The sequence below is a fragment of the Setaria viridis genome, chromosome 7 (assembly GCF_005286985.2).
Source record: "Setaria viridis chromosome 7, Setaria_viridis_v4.0, whole genome shotgun sequence".
Taxonomy (NCBI): Eukaryota; Viridiplantae; Streptophyta; class Magnoliopsida; order Poales; family Poaceae; genus Setaria; species Setaria viridis.
In genome coordinates, this window is record NC_048269.2 from 12,982,591 (window position 1) to 13,000,997 (window position 18,407).

The 18,407-nt window shown below is 47.5% G+C and overlaps 1 protein-coding gene across 1 annotated transcript; it reads right to left on the bottom strand.

Moving 5' to 3' along the window:
* Positions 1 to 3,026: 3,026 nt before the first annotated feature.
* On the bottom strand, positions 3,027 to 9,853 carry LOC117862432 (beta-glucuronosyltransferase GlcAT14A). The gene is made up of 6 exons (XM_034745912.2): positions 9,083 to 9,853; positions 5,942 to 6,017; positions 5,737 to 5,852; positions 3,713 to 4,822; positions 3,518 to 3,593; positions 3,027 to 3,428 (listed from the first exon to the last, which is right to left on the bottom strand). Exons 1-4 carry the CDS (start codon positions 9,618 to 9,620, stop codon positions 4,299 to 4,301), a joined length of 1,254 nt encoding a protein of 417 aa, XP_034601803.1. The 5' UTR covers positions 9,621 to 9,853; the 3' UTR covers positions 3,027 to 3,428; positions 3,518 to 3,593; positions 3,713 to 4,298.
* Between the last annotated feature and the right edge of the window lie 8,554 nt (positions 9,854 to 18,407).

An 18,407-nucleotide genomic window follows, 5' to 3' on the forward strand; every position in this document is an offset into this window, starting at 1 on the left:
TATGCACAAGTCATCTGTTCTAACTTGCAGTCGGTTTACGTGTAATGTTTCTTCCACTGCAACCTTTGTTTCTGCTTCGTTGGCATCCAAATTTAACTCAGAGATAGAGCTTTGATCAGCACGTGCAAAGTATAGGAGCCAAACTGGAAATGGCAATGGCATGCCCTCTAGGCTGCGTAGTTTTTCGATTCTTCGAGTAAGCTTCGGCAGCATAGCTTACGGTAGTCTCGTTGCACAGTTTTATTATTGTATAACTGCTGAGATTGGGAACTTGTAACTGAGCTTGATGGATGTCATAGGGATGAAACTTATCTTTCATCTGTTAAAACTCTTCCCTCCTCTCCCCTCATAATTGTCCTACCAAATTAGTAATTTTGATGATGTAGCATAAAAGTTAATATTCATAAAACTCTAGGAGCAGCTTCGATGTGCGTTTTTGGTAGTGCTAAGATGAGAGAGAGTGGGCTGAGAAGCCAATACCTGAAGCAATTTTTTTTTTACCGGTAGTTTCCAAGCACCCAAAAGCTAGTTGGACACCTGTAGCTAAGAACAGAAAAAGCTATTATGTGTCAGAACTGTACAGAGTGCTGCCTGATGCGTGCACGTTCACACTGGTGCTTTGGAGGAGAGTTGCTTAAAGATATTTTAAATGGTGGGACCTTCCTTAGACCAAAGGACGGTGTTAGACCAATCTCAATGGAGTTTCACCAAAACTTTCGTCCACGTTAAATTTTATACCACATCAGCAATTTTATTGACTGGAGCAAGCTCATTTATGAGGAGAGTTTCACTAGATGTGTGAAATTTCATCCCCATGACACTCCACTGGCATAGTTACCTAGTTCTCAGTCTTGGTAACTGTGCACTGAGACTGGCCTTAGGCTAATCCCAATGCGAGTTTCGTAGAGGTTTCATGCATATTAAATACGGTGACACATCAGCATATGTGATGACATGGTATGATAGTTATGAAGTGAGAGAGGGAAGGAGTTTTATCAGGATGAAAACTGTGTATGCACTATTTACAAGACTATGAAACCTGTTGAAACTTGTATTAGGGCTATAAAGTTTCATTTCATCTGACCATATCCAATCACATGCCTCGCAATTAAATATTATGGGCATATCCAATCACATGCCTCGCAATTAAATGTCATGGGTATTTTATAAAATCATGAAATGAAACCTGCATTAGGGGATATTGTTTCATTCATCAATTTATAGCCCTGTTTGGTTTGAGAGTAACTAAAAGTTGCTTATTTGTAGTTGCTTATTTTTAGCTATAGGTGTTTGGTTTGAGTTGCTAAACTACATTGAATGACATGTTTGCTCCTAATAATTACATGCCATTCCATTTCTCACTCCTCATAAATGAGGGTAGGGGGGGTAAATACCACCTTTTAGTCCTCATAAGCAACCCTTGTGTTGCTTATGGGCTAAAAATAAGCAGCTCCATAAGCAACCCAATAAGACCCCGTTTGGATACATAATGCTAAACTTTAGCACTCCATTTGAGGGTGCTAAAGTTTAGCACTTGGGGTTGTTTGGATACAGTGCTAAAGTTTAGCACATTAGGTGAGAAATGACTACATTACCCTCATTTATGACTGGTTTGGGGAAAAGTGGAGAGGGGAGAGAGGGGGGCAGCAGGGGAAAAAATGGGCTTGGGACCACTTTTAGCACCCATTAGCACCTTTTAGCACCCCTTGGGTGTGCTAAAGAATTTTAGCACCCCTGTTTGGGAGCCCAAGTGCTAAAGGTGCTAAAAAGTGGGGTGCTAAAGTTTAGCACCCCTCTCCAAACACCCCCTAAGCAATGATGATTGGTTTCATAAGCAAGTAAGTTGGTTATTTTTAGTTGTCTATGCATAAGCAATTCAAACCAAATAGGAGCTATATATCTCTTTTGATGACACGTCTCTCGGAAATTTTCCACAGGAAACAGCCTTATACACGCTGAAAATTTAGCACCTCCCTGAAGTGGCGGTCTGTAGTACCCTCTGAACATTCGTACGACCTGCGTATCATACTCACTGTTTAGGACGCGCAGACACGGTGACGGCCGGGAAGTCGGAGCGGCCCTTGGGATTGCGCGCGGTGGGGAGTTCCGCGAGGACGTCCATGCGTGGTGGGCAGTGCAGACCTCGGGGAGGTTGTCCGTAGCCGTGGATGCATTCGGTGTTGCTCCCCACAAAAGAGTACGAGTCCTGTAGTTGAACCGCACCTTCTCGATCGGCGGTCAGACCGCCGCTGTCGTTGGAAACATCACAGCACAGCACCGCACTGTACACACCACCAGCTAGTTGAGCGAGTTAAAATCACTACTAATGCTAAATTAATTGTTAATTATTACTACAAAGATAGTCCACTCAAGGGACCGCACGACTTCAACGTGGCAGCAGGGTATCGAATCGGAACAGTCAACGATGAAGCGCACGGTATTAATTAAAAAAGAAACATAGTTGGCTTGCCTTTCGAATTGAATTGAGTAATTTGAGTTTGGAAAATGGTTCAAGCATGAAAGTCGAATGGTTTTTTTTCATTTGCTGCCACCTCTTGGCCCATACAGAGCCTCAATTACGGAACAAGCCCACCTTGTGGCCCATGGTCTTTCTTTCTTTCCACAAGCTGCTGCTGCCCTGGACTTTCTACGAGGTTTTAGTGAGGGTTTCATAAAAAAAATTTGATCATTAAATAATATACTACATCAGCAATTTACTGACATGATAATATTATTATGAGGAGAGAGAATTTCATCATATGTAAGAGGAGTTTCACATTATAAAATTCAATATGCACAGTTACAAAATCTTGATAACTGTACCATGAAACTGTGCAATCAACCGTGACTGAGGGCCTGAGAGACTGGGACAGTTCAAACGGTATTTTCATTTCCAGAATAGAGCTGGTCGAAGTGTGTTTGGCCACCGCAGAAGAGTTTTAACAGAGCAACGTTTCATAATTTTTCGAAGAGCTCATGCGATTAGTGGATTCTTTTTACTGCACATAGGCGACGTACGAGCACACTAGTAATAAAGAGCTGTACTATCACTTTATCAGTATCAATACAATATACACGTGTATAGTTATCTCACGAACCATCAACTATACAAAGGTGCTGCAATAACGTACATGACCGGATCCTATTTCTGTGTCCTACTTACTACACGATCAAAAACAGGGCAAAGCGGTATACCTAGTCTGTATAAACACAACTACTAGTACTGACTTGCTGAACAATTTGGAATAGAACAGGGCTTAGAATGCATTTTGAAATTCCTTGGCTGTCCAAATATGTCTGAACAAAAAATAACGCCTGCACATGAATATCTGGAATGCATCAGGCATTTGTCTTATTCCTGGGAAGGGTTCAGTATTTCTTTCCATATATAGACTTGGATCGACAATAATCTTTTCAAATCTTTCATGCTGCAAGGGAGAATAGAAAGGAACTTTTAGGGAACAAAACAGAGAAGTGTTAAGAAGAATCTAGAGATTATCGTACCAGCAGAACTCACCTTTTCCATCCAAGATCACTTGTGTGACCAATAAAGTGAGGTCCCTTTGGCACAGAAGAAAAGGCATAAGGGAGATCTACATGGGAAAAAAAAAAAGATGGTTTCAATGGAAAAGAGTAATAAAGTGGTAAGAAACTGATGAACAGTAGTATTTCCAATAGATAAAGAATAAATAGCATGTGCCAGAAAAGCTACCAGAACTAGAGAGTTTATCTTGAGCTGACTCCCACCAAATGGATCAGACTGAAGATCCAGTTCATGAGAATGTCATCGGTATTTTTTTTACTGGCTCTCATCATGGGGAAATTCTGCATAAAATACATGAAAATATCCCAAATGAGGGTGATCTTCTTTCTTCAGGCTCTCATCAGCAGAATTTGCAACAGTCTTTTCTCGGAGGAAAGAAAACTATCATTTTTCCTCAAGTTTTGAACATCAGACCAAATAGTTGTATCATCAGTGTCAACATTATACATACGTGTATACTTATCTCACAACTACTATCTATACAAAAGGGGTGTTGTGACAACAAGATGGTCCTGACAACTACAGCCGATGCCACTTCTATCTCCTAGTCTGTATTGTATACCTAGACTGTATAAACGTTACTGCTAATATGCAATCTTGAAAAGTTGGACGAGACAGTCTTGGATTCCCATCACCTGAATCTGGAACTTTTGGCCATTTCCATATGATACCATCACGGAACTCACTGCAGCCATTATTTGCTTCCCAAAATTCTATCCAAAGTATTATCTTCTTAACAAACACCAAAATTGATTCAGCTAGCTGCAAGCCCGCAACCTCTAGTCTTACTGATCTCAGAAATGAACCGCCTGAGACGCTCCCCAGCAGGACCAGGTCTGACGGCATTGATATCACCCCATTTCAAGCACGAGTCCATATCCACCTCCCTCTGTTCTTTCCCCAAGTTCGGACACCAAACCCCAGGAACCAGCTGGACCCGGGACCGGTTCAGTAGTTCATCATCCATCTTCTTCAGCACTGGCGCGTCCTCCTCGAACCGCCTTGCAAAGGCAGCACTGCTGTTCACCATGTTCTGAAAGTTTGATTCATTAAGAACAAGCGGGTCGAGGCCTGGAGGGTCGTCCCAGACAAAGTACCGCAGATCGCCGTTGACTGTTGTGTTTCGAAAGTCAGAGGAGTTGCAGATGAGAGTCTGGAAGTAGGATTCCATGGAGTAAGCTGTGTTGGCAAAGTACATCAGCAGTTTGCGGGGTAGGTTGTCCCAACCATGCACACAGTGTTCAGTGAAGCTCCTGCTCAGAATTAACCACGGAGAACCTGCAAGAGAGAGAATGCTAGATTTTAAGAACTTATATAATAAGACTTAATGGCGCACAGCAATTTTCCTATAATCAAACAAAACAAGCCAATTCTCTGATTTCTTCAATTTTGCAAATTGAGGACTGCCTGCTTGCATATAGGGAAGAAGTAGTTCTTAAACAAGTAGTTTCTAGCCCAGCAACAGCAAGACAAGTAACAAGTATCTGTTAATAGCGGCCGCATCATAGGAAGGCTAAGATTTAGCAAGATGATAACTGATAAGTAAATGCTAATCCCATTTTTTGGCAAAATTGCCTATAAACCCTCGAACAATTTTACTTTGTGTGACCAAGCCAACTTTTTAAGTTCAATTTCATTGATGCGAACACCTTAAATAATCTTTGTTTATTTTGGACCTATTAATTGAAATCTAATCAGGCATTTTTGCTTGCACAATTATCATATAAGTATCATACTCCAAAGTACAGACAACAGAAAAATAAACTATCGGAGAAACATTATACTGTTATTTTATATATGTTTTCTACTACATGATACATTATAGATATTTGTATATAGAATATTTTTCTTTGTAACCCTAATATTCCATTGTGAAATTTGTCTCCAGAGAAGATTAATAGTCCAGATGGTAAGAAACATCTTCTCAATTTCATTTTTAATAGTTATATAGAAACTAGTAAAGAGACTTCATTGAACAAACCAAATGGTAGAAGGGCTCTAACAACAAGATCAGGTCGGAAGGGTTTCGTAGAAAAAATTGAATGGCTTTGGGGCTCATAACTATCAAAACTAGATTTGAGAGCTTATTAAACAATTTGAACAAGTACAGGGCTTACAAAGCACTTTTTTTATTTTGGGAAATTCCTTGGCTGTCCAATTTAGTCTGAAATAAAAATAATGCCAGGACAAACCTGTGAATATCTGGAATGCATCAGGCATTCGTCTTGTTTCTTTTGAAAGGATGGGTTCAGTGTTTCTGTCCATATATAGACTTGGGTCAACAATAATCTTTTCAAACCTTTCATGCCTGCAAAGGAGAATAGAAAAGGGAATTTAGGGGAGAAAAAAGAATAGTGTTAGGATGAATGTAGAGATTATCCTACCAGCAGAACTCACTCTTTCCATCCCAGATCACTTGTGTGATCAATAAAGTTGAGGTCCCTTGGAACAGAAGAAAAAGCATAAAGGAGATCTACATGGAAAAACAAGATGCTTTCAATGGAAAAAGAGTAGAAGCTGATAAAGTATTTCTGATTAATACACAACAAAAAGCATGTGCCGAAATGTACACTGTATCTTACTCATGAGGTACCAGAACTAGAGGTTCATCTTGAGTTAATTCTCACCAAATAGATTAGACTGAAAATCAAGGTGATTGAAATGTAAATTACTATTATTTCATTTTTCATGAAATAACATGAAAATTTCCGAAATGAGGGGTGCTCTTATTTATTCAATCTCTTATTGGGAGAATTGGCAACTCCATTTCCTCAGGAGGATGAAATAGTACTGTTTTCTTCTCTCAACTTTTGAACAACTGGAACTTAAAGGGAAAAGTCCGAATTTCAACCCCCAACTATACCAGAAGTCTGATTTTCAACCGACAACTACAAAACCGGATAGGGAGGGCCATCCAACTGTTAAAACCGTGCAAATTTGGCCCTTTGGGTGGTTTCGATGGTGGTTTTACATTTTCTAGAAATTTAAAAAGTTTTGATTTAATAAAAAATTCATAACTAATTCATTTCAAATCAAAAAAATATGAATTTGGTACCAAAAGTTTTCTAAAAATGTAGGCTATTTTTTGGTACTCTATTTGGAGTTGTTTGCATCATATTTGTTACCATTCCTAGAGTTTTATTGCCTTAATAAAACACAAGGAACATGAACATCTAAGATTCCAATAATGCCAAATAGAACACCAACAGATAGGTTACATTTTCAGAAACTTTTTCGCACCAATTTGATATTTTACTGATTTGAAATGAATTAGTTATGAATTTTTTAATTAAACCTAAACTTTTTAAGTTTCTAGAAAATGCAAAACCACCTCGAAACCACCCAAAGGTCCAAATTTGCCTGAATTTGACAGTTGGATGGCTCTCCTTATCCGGTTTTGTAGTTGTGGGTTGAAAATCAAACTTCTGCTATAGTTGGAGGGTGACAATCGGACTTTTTCCGAACTTAAATAACCAGTGCCTAAAAATAACCGAACCCTCTTGGAGCCTGGGATCTTGTATATTTGAAATTAGCCCCAGGAATAAAATATGAAGGAATCTCAAGAACAGCAGCAAACAAAGTCTGATTGAATATACTTGATTTAGGCATGATATGATAAGTCCCAGTTCTGATAAGCTACAAACCTTCTAAATATGTGTAACACCTTTAACTATCACACTATCATATGGAACGAACCACTAATCTGTTCGACCATACAACCAATGAGCTTGTGTTTGTTCTAGCAATTAACTCCAACTGTATATAGCTCTTACCAGTCATCAGACATTAAAGCGCTCAATTGCATCGAGGCATTGACTTTAAAGGATGTTGTAAAATTAATTCCGCAAGAAACATGGCAATTAACAATACAAATAAGCCTATAGACCAAATTTGGTCCATAAGCAGAACTCAACAAGAAAAGTGAGGATGGTACTGTATTGGAACGACCCAAATCAGAAGTTGAAAAAGGTAAATGTAGTAACCCACAGTTTCAAGGACAGCCAGGACAATCAATACCAGGAGCATCAGAATTCAAACCATAGGATTTCCATGCCCATTCATTCTAAAGCTATCCACTAAGCCGAACAGACCCACATTGATGCCCCAGTTACAAACATTGATTCATCGAATCGATCAGGCAATGGCCCCTTATAGAACCACCCACCAGACTGTTACTGCCATGACAAATAGTAGGATATTCTATTCTACCATGTAGCCCTAAATCAGAAGCAAGGCATCCATCGCACGTATCTTGGACACTACACAATAACACCAAATAACATTCCGATCACAGCGATTAGCTAATCACAGTTCTTCATGCCTACCATCAAGGAATATGGACAAATATCTCCCTTGCAATTCCAAAATTGCATGAGTAATAGGCCAACTATCATATACAAAAAACCACCAATCTGCCAGACTATCATATAACTACTCTATTGTATTCAACAATTGACCCTGAAGGTTGTTGTAAAATTGATTTCGTAAGTACCCACGGCCAACTACTGGTACAAAAAAGGCATATAGGCCATTTGGTCCATAAGGAAAAATGGAAAAATATTTTCCCTTGCAATTCCAAATTCTAATGACTAATTATCTAAAAAAAGGATTTTCACAGATTACTAACCAATCTGTCATACCTTCAGTATACTAGTACAATGAACCACCATCAGCCATACAAAGCCACCAATTGTTGTAGCAACCAACAGGATTGTGTTTTTGTTTTCTAGCTAGCATTTTTCTCGAACTACAGCTCTTACTGGTCATCAGGACCACACATTAACTGCTCAATGCCTCAACCGTATTCAGCAATTGACTCTGGAGGTTGTGGCAACACAATATTGATTCAGCTAGTACCACGGGCAACTACCCGTACAAAAAAAGCCTATAGGCCAATTTGGGCCATAAGCACAGCTCAACAGCAACGCACAGGTCCGTGCAGTATTGGAACAACCAAAAATCAGAAGTTGACACCTGACAATGGTGCATCTGGTACCCGACAGTACCAGTTTAAAGGACCACGAGGACAATCAATACCAGGAGCATCAAAAATTCAAAAAGCAGGATTTGCCAACTCATTGTAAAGGCAGCAACAGTGCCGAGAAATGAACACCTGATGCCCCATTTATGGAACCATCCAACCACACTGCCATCACCCCCGCATTCTATTCTACCAAGTAGTCGTAATTCAGAAGCAGGGCATCCATCACGATTGCCTTGAACACGACCCAATGACAATGAATCACATTCTGTTTGATCACGGCGATTAGCGAATCGCCTTTCCTCTGCCTACCTACCTTCAGAGGAAACTAAGATTCCTTCTTTTTTTTTTGGTGTGCAATTCGACATTTCCATGAACAGTTACCTTTTTCGGAACAAATATTTCCTTAGTAGTAAACTAGTAATAGGTATCTAAAATGATGCATTCCCATTATTTAATAACCTGTTACTACCTTAGTAATCCATCAGGAGCTAGCTAATGAATGGACGACGGAAGGAGCGGAGAGTATAACATACGGCGCAAGTGATTCTTCTTACCGTCCTGCGTGACGAGCGGGTAGTCCTCTGCACTGAGCGTGACGAGCCAGTCCCAGTGGGGCCCTCGCCTAAGGAGGACGGCCGCCCCGTGCAACACGGCGGCGAGCGCCGAGGACCCGGTCCGGTCGACCGCGTATGCGTCCCCGATGACGTCGACGTTCCGGAACTCCCTCCACGCGGGCTCCTCTGTCCTCACCGCCTCCGCCAGCGCCTGGCGCTCCTCGGCGGCCGCCCCGGCGTCGAGGTGCAGCAGGTAGCGGTTGCGCGGGTGGTACACCGCCCGGAGCAGGCGCAGCACGCGGCGCGCGTCCCCGCCCGTGCCGGAGATCCAGTACGCGAGGGACGGCGGGCGGCTGGGCCCCCACTCCGCCCGCGCCGCTGCCGGCGGCAGCGGCGGCGTGGGGTGGCGGGATGACGGCCAGGCGAGGAGCGGCGCGTGGGAGGATGAGGAGGAGGAAGTACGGAGCAGCACGAGCAGCAGCAGCGCTGCGGATAACGCCGTCGCCGCCAGGCACGGGGGCAGCCGGCGCGGCCGCATATCGATCGGCGCCGCCGCCGGCTTTATTGTGGGGGCAGCGCCGGCCGGAACGGACGCGCAGGTGGCTGGGTCAGCGCAGCAGCCGTGGCGGCATGCGGTGGAATGGAGCGCGTGGAAGCGGAGGGAAGGCGGCGACGAGGAGAGGTGGGGTGGTTTGAAAAGGCGGAGACGGGTGAGGCCGCTGTCCTGTCTCGCGGCGGAGCTCGGGCGCTCTGAAGTCTGACCATGCGGGGGTCTTCGGGGGATGGTGGGGAGCTACCGGTTGGCATTTAGTCGTGGTGGGGCCGGGGCAGGGGGGGCGTGCCGTGTGGGTTTGGGAGAGGCAGGCGCGTGGCGCGGCGGTGGGGAGGTGATGGGGGTGCCCGCGCCCGTGCGCCAGGTGGTAGTTTTGGATTGGGGGTTTCGTCGTTCTCGAGTGATTTTTTTTTCCCTTTTGGCGGACTTGTAGCGGTGTACGGCCGGCCGGCAGGGACCGGATCGATGGCGTGGCGGGCGGCAGGCGTGGACCGGACGACCGGTCGGTCCTTCGCCACCGGCCGGTGGGCTCGTGCCGTACTTCCTTTTCTTTTTATTTTCCCTCTTGCTAACCAGCGGCGTGCGGCCGGAGTGCTCGGTTCAATGGTTCGTTTGTCTAACCGGTTGAACCGCCGGTTCAAATAGAGTTAAGTTTTCTTATATACCACAAGTAGCAATATGGTGTCGTCGTGAGATGCTCCACTTGGAATGCTCCAACCAAGGTTCGAACCCCCTATGCTGCCCATTTTGCACAGAAATACCCACCCCTGCACGCCCCTGTCCACCTTTCTCTCGCTGCCACGCACACGCGCTGAACCTAGAACTTGAAGGTAAAAGGTAAAAGCGAAGACACAAGACACGAGCACTGCCGTTTGCACAGCTGAGATCTTTATCTCGCGTATGTGTGCTGTCATTTAGGCATGACAGATGATCCGAGACTTTCATGAATTAAGACGTGTTCTGCTCGAGAAGATTAGTGACCTTAAGAGAAGACAAAAATGAGTAGTTGACATTGCGATAAAAAGACTACACGATTGCGCGCAAGAGTTTGCTACCCTCCGGCGAGTAGAGCGTGTGTTATGTGCATAGGATTTGTGCCACCTTGGGGTGTAGCCGTTGTGAGCCTCTAGTATTTAGTGCATCAAATCTGTGGCTATGCCTCCAAAACTCAATGCACCAAACCCGTGGCTGTAGCCTTCATAATTCGGTGTACCATGCCCGTGGCTGTCGGTCAACATGCCCCAGAAATAGTTGGCAGAAGTGTAGCTCTGGAGGGTAATTTCCGTCGAGAGGCGTACACAAAAGCACTCGGCGCATTGCCCTGCATGCGGAAAACAAGTCGGAAAATAAATAAAAAATTGACTTAGCTGGATTCGTGGACGATTGTCGATGAAGCCGTGTCGATTGTTGATGAAGCCAACTAGTCGGAGTCGATTCTGACTAGTTGTTGATCACGTGGAACCCGCCCTCGACTAGTTTTTTAGTCGAGACAGGTAGTCGAAGTAGTCCGTCCTCGACTAGTTTTCTAGTCGAGATGAGTAGTCAAAGTAGCCGTCGGCAACTCGATGCGGCCGGACGTCATGGTAGCTGTGCTCGCCCGCCCTGTCGGATTCAACTTAGACATGGACTCGCAGCTTCTGCGGATGGAATTGTCTGTGATCCAATTGTTTTCATAAACTTCTCGACTCTGCTTAGAATTGGAACTCGGCGACTTGCTTCTTATTGAGTAGATTGATTTTGAAGATGAGATCCTTCAAGTCGGCGCATTGGCCAATCATGTAGTCGGAGTCAATCCCAACTAGTTGTCGACGGTGCAAAGTCTGCCCTGACTAATTTACTAGTTGAGGTGAGTAGTCAAAATAGTCATTCTCGACTAGTTTTCTAGTCCAGACGTGTAATCGAAGTAGTCCTCGGCCAGATGGCGGATCAGTCTTGTTGATATAGCTGATGTGCCTTGACTAGTTTTGCGCTGGTTTGCCTCTGCCTCAATCCGTGTGAGAGAATGACTGTTAATTCCTTTCAACAATCACGTAGGAGGGAATTGTAATTGTTGCTTGTCCTTATCCACATGAAGCTTCAAAGATGAACTTTCTTCTTTGCCTTGATTGGCGGTCAACAAATTTTGTTGTCCGCCTCCGAAACACAGCAGAGACAATAGCAAATTTTTTTTTGGTGGTGTGCAGCTTTCGATTTTAAACAAAGCTGAGTACAACTCAATGACAGAGAGCAGGATTAGAACCCCCCTTGTACTTCGAGACTCGGGATGCCGACCGATCAATTTCGCGGAGGGCATCATTGAGGTGCGGTAATCAGCCTTCTTCGATTCTGCTTAGGATTTGATGCACGAACACGACAAGTTGCTGAATTAGTCGATGAAGTAAGTAACCACACCACGCTAGTAAATTGATCTTGTGGATGAGATCCTTCAAGCTCTCCCGATGATCTCGACGATCACCCCTACCTGGCGTGCGCAGATGTCGGTGTTTTATACCGGCAACCTACCAAGGGGGGTCCCCGAGGTAGTAGATTGGTTGGTGGGGAATCGCCGGACCTAGAACTTGAAGGTAAAAGCGAGGACACAAGACACAGATTTATAGAAAGTTCGGCCGCCTGAGTAGCATAATACCCTATGTCCTGTTTGGGGTGTTGTATATTGCGCCCTGCGCTTGGGTGTTGTTTGGTGTTGAACCTCTTGGTGGTTCTGAGGGTTCTGCTGATCTAGGTATCTCTGCCCTCCTTTATATACTCCAGGGGGTGGGATTACTAGTCGGTTACAAGGAGAAGTCCTAGTAGGATTACATGGTATGAGTCCTAGTAGGATTACAGAGAAATCCTAGTAGGAGTCCGTGTCCTTCCTTCCTTGTGGATATTGGGGATCTATCCTCGACAAGCCCCTGAGCGCTTCATAGTCGAATGTAGCAGTGTTCGAGTACTTTTTAGATCTTCGCCGAGTAGTTTTTGTGCTACTCGAGTACTTTGTCTAGCTGAATCTTCGAAGTTTCTCAAAGCTACCATGAGGCTAGTTGGTTTAGATCTAATCTACTCGGTCTTTACATGGAAAGTATTCTAAGTCGGATTACAATACGCGTTCCACATAATCCGGGTAGATTTAGACAGCCTGGTTGCCTTGTCGTGTACTCTAAGTAACTTCATGTTCTTGGCTCGCACGCGTTGGTTGGGCGGGCCCACTTGTCAGGTCTGACCAGTATCATGGTTGGTGGGGACCCGTGGGGTACCCATATCCCTCAATCGAATCCTTACCATTAGGGGCGTGGCGACTCCAGAACGTCCTGCGCCTCCGGAAAAGGCTTTAAAGGGGGAGAGGGGCCACGGTCGAGGTACGAGCACTGCATTGCACGATCAGGGCGGGGGCGCGACTCCTTCCTCTCGCTGCACGGAAGGGGTGGTGGACGAAGAGGGGGAGTCAGACGAGGAGGCGCACACAGAGGAGTCTCCCCGCGACACTCCTTCTCCGAGACCTGCGGGGATGGATCCCTTAGTCCGAGTTGCCCTCCTTCATTCCACTCCTCTAGCATCGCATGTGAGCGGATCGGGCTCCACCTCCCACGGGCCCCGCTCCTTCGTTCCGAGTCCCGGGGCTTTGCCCCGAGTTCAGTAGTGATGATGATGATGAGGAGATCCGTAAGCTGTTTGATTCCCCCACACCAGCTATGCGGTCTCTACTTCCTCAATGGATGGCTAAATGGGCGCTCTCGCTGTCACTTGCAAGGGACGCTGATCCATCCACTGCGGAGGAGGAGAGGGAAATCGGCTCCGGCGAGGAGACGGGCGATGATGATGGGGAGGGAAGGAGCCCCGTTCCTGAAGACGTTCCGGCCCCCCACCCAGGCCGGGGGAAGGGCTTGTTTTGCGCTCCATCCACGGGGGCAGGACAGGTCATTTCGAAGGACCTGATTGGACACCTAGGTCCCCAAAAAGGGTTGACCTCCATGGCATTGGGGCTTTGGCTTCCCACCCTTCGGGGAATGACCCGGGACAACCCAGCCGAGGAGGTGCACGAGGCGCTGGTTGCCTTATGCATGCAGGTATGGTCTTTCATCGCCTCTTGTGTCCTTGGTGCTCATCCCCCTGCTTTTCCTTACCTCGACGGATATACACTCCTTTTAGGTGGTTGTGTTAGTGCAGGCGGCCTCCGTGACCTCCTCCACTTCCCAAGAGAGTGCCGCCGAGACCCGTGTGCAGGAGTTGGAGGTGGCACTAGCGGAGGCCCATGAGGCGGAGAAGAAGGCTATGGAGAAGGCTTCGTTAGCCTACGCGGCCCGAGACATGGCCCTCTAGGACTTGGCCATAGAGAAGTCCAGACGGGAGGAGGCGGACCCGAGAGTAGCGGTAGTATCGGAGCAGCTTCGCCAGCGGCCTCTGGGGCCTAGTCTGTCATGAAGGCAATGAGCGAGGCTCTCCCCTCGATCAATGTTGATGTCGATCCTCCATCGCACGACCGAGGGGACCTTGCGGAGAGCATCGACTGGCTCCGCCGCGGAATCAAGAGCATCGTCCCCGATGCCACAAGTTTCACCAACATTTGCGCCCAGACCTCTTGGCAGGTGGCCCTCCTAGTGATCCACAAAGCCGGATGCGACCATCTCCGAGCCATGAAGGAGAGGATTTGAGACCTTCTTGATGACGCTGTGGCCTTCCTCGAGCAGATCCAGGTCGTGAAGTCCCTATCGAAAGCTCTCAAGGAGTACTGGCTGAGCCGTGGGAGCGAACTGGCCTGTGTCCTGGCCGTTACGAAGGCCCAAGCCATTTCCATGGCCGATGCGGGGGTGAGCCCTGGCCAATTTGAGGGCGCAGTAGGGAATGAGCGCCTTCAGAGCGATCCCCAAGTTTGAACTCTTCCCTAGCCAGCCCCTTGGTGCCCGAGACTCCCTCCGGTTGTTAGTTTTTGTTAGCCTGAGCTTCTTTTGATGGTTTCCCTTAGCTTTTGTGCGGGCTCCCACTTTGTAAAAAATTATCGAAATGTAACCCGACCCCATGGCCCGGCACCCTTTCTGGGCTACTGAATGAAATAAAGTTGGCATCTTCCTTACCGTTATTCTTCATGACTTTGTTGTCCAGCCACTGAGGCATTGTCGGAAGGTACCTGCCATGAGGGGGCTTCCCCCTCAAGAAAAACAAGCTCTAAGAAAGGATTCCCCAGTTGTTCGGAAATTTGGGCCGCAACCATTCCGAAAGTTTTCTCGGAGGCTTTCCTTCACCGCGGGTGTTGGTTAGGGGCTCCTTCTTGCAGGACTAGTCAGAGTGGTTGGAGAGGCAGCCATTTCAACCCGATCGCCAGCATCACCCCGAAGAAGACTTTTTCGAATTTGTCGCTGAATGCGGCCGCCTTTTGGATCACCTGAAGCCTGACCGGCTTCCATGCTTATGCCCGTCTTCGGGGGGCCTAGATTCTTCTGGATCTATTCCCGTGGCTTCCCCGACAGGAGATGCTAGACGGGGTGCGTTTGTTAGTAGGGGCCCCGACAGGGCCCCCTTGTGATGTAGCACTGGCCTGATCTTCCGAAAGGTAATGATAAATTTGATTGGTGGAGACTCAACGTTGATGATCCGGGCTTCTAATCAGACACAATTCGAATCCCTACAACCGCTACACCACTGCTCCGTTGGTTATCAACCAAGCACAACTTGATTGACCTCGCCGAGAAGGCTTTCCCTGCAAGTGAATCGAAGGACATAAGCAAGAAAGTATAAACATCTAATCTGATATTACAAATATGAATGAAGTAAGAAGGGTTCAAGATCTCAATTCGAAAGGACTAATCGACACAGTCGAGGAGAACAAGAACAGGGGCCCTGGATCACTGTAAAAGGACTTGTCGCCACAGTTACAACGAATCAATCTCAGTTTCTCAAAGGAAAACTAGAACTAAACAAAACCCAAGTTTCTAAGGTGGCGGCAACTGAGTTTATATCAAAAGGAGCAAACTAGGGTTGGGGGCGACCAGGAAGGGGACGCCCACAACTTGGGCTTAAGGCCCAACACGATACAAAGTCAAGTTGGCCCAAAACTAATGACGTAGCACCTTCTCGTGGTCACACAGAGTGATCCACGAACCTTCTGGAGCTAGGACTAGAACCAAAAGAATGGCGTCATCGTCGCCGTTCCAACACATCAAAGAACGCCTCGTTTCGATGTCGTATGAGGGAGATATAGCCAAAACTATGTAGGAGTGTCAGCTGAATCCGAAAGGAACACGACGACCGAGTTGGTGAAGAATTGTAACTTGGGGAAGACCATGACTCGTTTGTGTCCAACATGACGATGTCCTTATCACCTCGTCCCCTTCATTAAGAGGGGAGAGTTCTTCCGTTGGGGATTCTTTCGATAGGGAGGTGTAGTTCTTTTCCCTTCTTACTGTGATGAATAAAGAATAGCTATGTATATTTTCCACCTTGCAGAACTCCTCGGCTCCCTTCTGGGTCTATGTTGTGTTCCGGCATGGAGCTCGAAGTGGGGGTGTGTCCCCCTACTCCTCCCCCTCCAAGCTGGGAGGAAGCCGAAAACACATAATTTTCCCTTATACAATGGTTACCTTACAATTGCTGCTCCTGTCTAGGCCGGGCGTGGTTCCTCCATTTCGGAGGGGCCTCGAAGAGGTCATCCTTCCGTAGAGGAGAAGGGTAAAACAGGAGGCACTCGGGTCGTCTTTGTCATGATCGTCCGCTATCGACTGGTCGGAGCAGGATCTTTCCGAGATCCATCCCTAGGTGAAATTAGATGCTGCATTGGCGAGACGCCTTGCTGCGGAAGAAATCCCGAGCGGCGGAGCATCTTCGGAAGCTGTTGACGCTGCTGCTTCCCAGGGGCTGCTTGGTCCACCTTTTCCGTGGCTCTTGGGCCGAACGTTTTGATCGGCGAGTCTTCTACTGCGTTGACACGCTGGCCGGCCCGCCGTCATCCTCCCGGGGGCCAGTCTGTGCCGCATTCGGGGGCTCACGCCCATGGTCGTGCTCGACACAACTTCTTAGACTACCTAAACTGTGGAGATCAAGGTTAGGTGAGTTTCATGCATGAGCGGCTCGTAATATGTAAATGTCTGTACTATTAATTTGAAAATTCGCCCCGAAGCGGCGGCTCCGTGCACTCATGGTTGGCTATTGTTTGTTTTGCTTTCTGTGAGGGCAGCGCCTCCGATTGGAGAAGGATCTCATTTCATCGAAAGGCATTGCTGTTGGTTGAAATTAGCGTGCGGTAGCGTGGCAGTTTTGTGCGTGATGCGGCTTGTAATCTTTAAATGTCTGTACTGTTAATTTGAAAATTTGCCCCGAAGTGGTGGCTCTGTGTGCTCGTCGTTGGCTATTGTTTGTTTTTCTTTCTGTGAGGACAGCACCTTTGATTGGAGAAGGATCTTGTTTCACCGAAAGGCATCGCTGTGGGTCAAAATTAGCGGTGGCAGCATGGCAGTAGGTAAAGAACGTTGTTTTCGGAAATGACCAGGCGTGTGGCGCTACGCCGGCACTCGAGGGCCTCAGCCCTTAGCTGCTCCGTGCGACTCGTCGGAAAGCATCGCTTCTGGAAATGAGCGGGTGTACGGTGCTACGCCGGCGCTCAAGGACCTCAGCCCTTAGCCGCTCCGTGCGACTCGTCGGAAAGCATCGCTTTGCTTCCGGAAAACGAGCGGGTGTTCGGTGCTACGTCGGCGCTAGAGGGCCTCAACCCTTAGCCGCTCTGTGCGACTCATCGGAAAGCATCTCTTCCGGAAACGAGTGAGAGTGCGGTGCTATGCCGGCGCTCGAGGGCCTCAGCCCTTAGCCGCTCCGTGCGACTCGTCGGAAAGCATTACTTCCGGAACCGAGCGGGCGTGAGGTGTTACACCGACGCTTGATGGCGTCGGTCCTTAGCCGCTCCTGCGACTCGTCAGAAGGCGTCGTTTCCGAAAACGAGCGGCGTGTGGTGCTACGCTGGCGCTTGAGGACCTCAACCCTTAGCCGCTCCGTGCAACTCGTCGGAAAGCTTTTGTGACTTCTTGAATCGTCCTTCAGGCGTGAATCAGCAATGGTATCGTTCATTTTAGGTTCGAGAGGTTTGACGTTTTAGCGCTGACAAGCACCAGCCACCTGCTCACTAGAATAAAAAATTGTCGTTGCTGAAATGCTGATAGTGCCTATTATATATCATTTGGTAGGAAGAAAGTGACTTTGCTTCCTCTCCGAAACCACTGGAACACCATCAGGCCTTGTTTAGTTGAGGGCCAAATTTGGCTTTGTACACTATTTGGGCCACCTTTTTGCACTTTGGAACTAAACGGGCTGCCAAACTTTGGTCCAAATTCGGCCTTTTGGATGTCCCGAATTCGGCCCCCGCCGACGCCCTTATCCAGTCCAGCGCCACAGGACCGGCCACACTCCCAGCCCTAGCTCCCCCTGCACCGCTCTCCTCTCCCCCGCCGCTCTCCCCCTCCCCCGTGCCGCTCGCCCTCTCCCCCCCGGCTCGCCCTCTCCTCCGCCACTCTCCCTCGGCTCTCTCTCTCCCCCGCCACTCTCCCCCAGCTCTCCCTCTCCCCCACCACTCTCCCCCACTGCTCTCCTCTCCCCCGCCGCTCTTCTCCTCCCCGCCGCTCTCCCCCTCCCCCGCACCACTCGTCCTCTCCCCCGCCGCTCTTCCTCTCCCCTACCCCTCTCCCCCGCCGCGCTCCCTCTCCCCTGCCGTTCTCTGTCCCCCTGGGCCGCTGTCCCTCTCCCCCACCGCTCCTCTCGCCGCCTCCGCTCGAATCGAGCTTTCCACCACCAGATCCAGGACCTACGCGGTCC

What these genes read in the sequence shown, in the direction of transcription:
- LOC117862432 (XM_034745912.2), bottom strand. Translation starts at nt 9,620, where the DNA reads ATGCGGCCGCGCCGGCTGCCCCCGTGCCTGGCGGCGACGGCGTTATCC. An exon ending in AGTGATCTGGGATGGAAAGA is followed by an intron (nt 5,853 to 5,941) that starts GTGAGTTCTGCT and finishes TCTCCTTTGCAG; the next exon opens with GCATGAAAGGTTTGAAAAGA. An exon ending in TGCATTCCAGATATTCACAG is followed by an intron (nt 4,823 to 5,736) that starts GTTTGTCCTGGC and finishes TCTCTCTTGCAG; the next exon opens with GTTCTCCGTGGTTAATTCTG.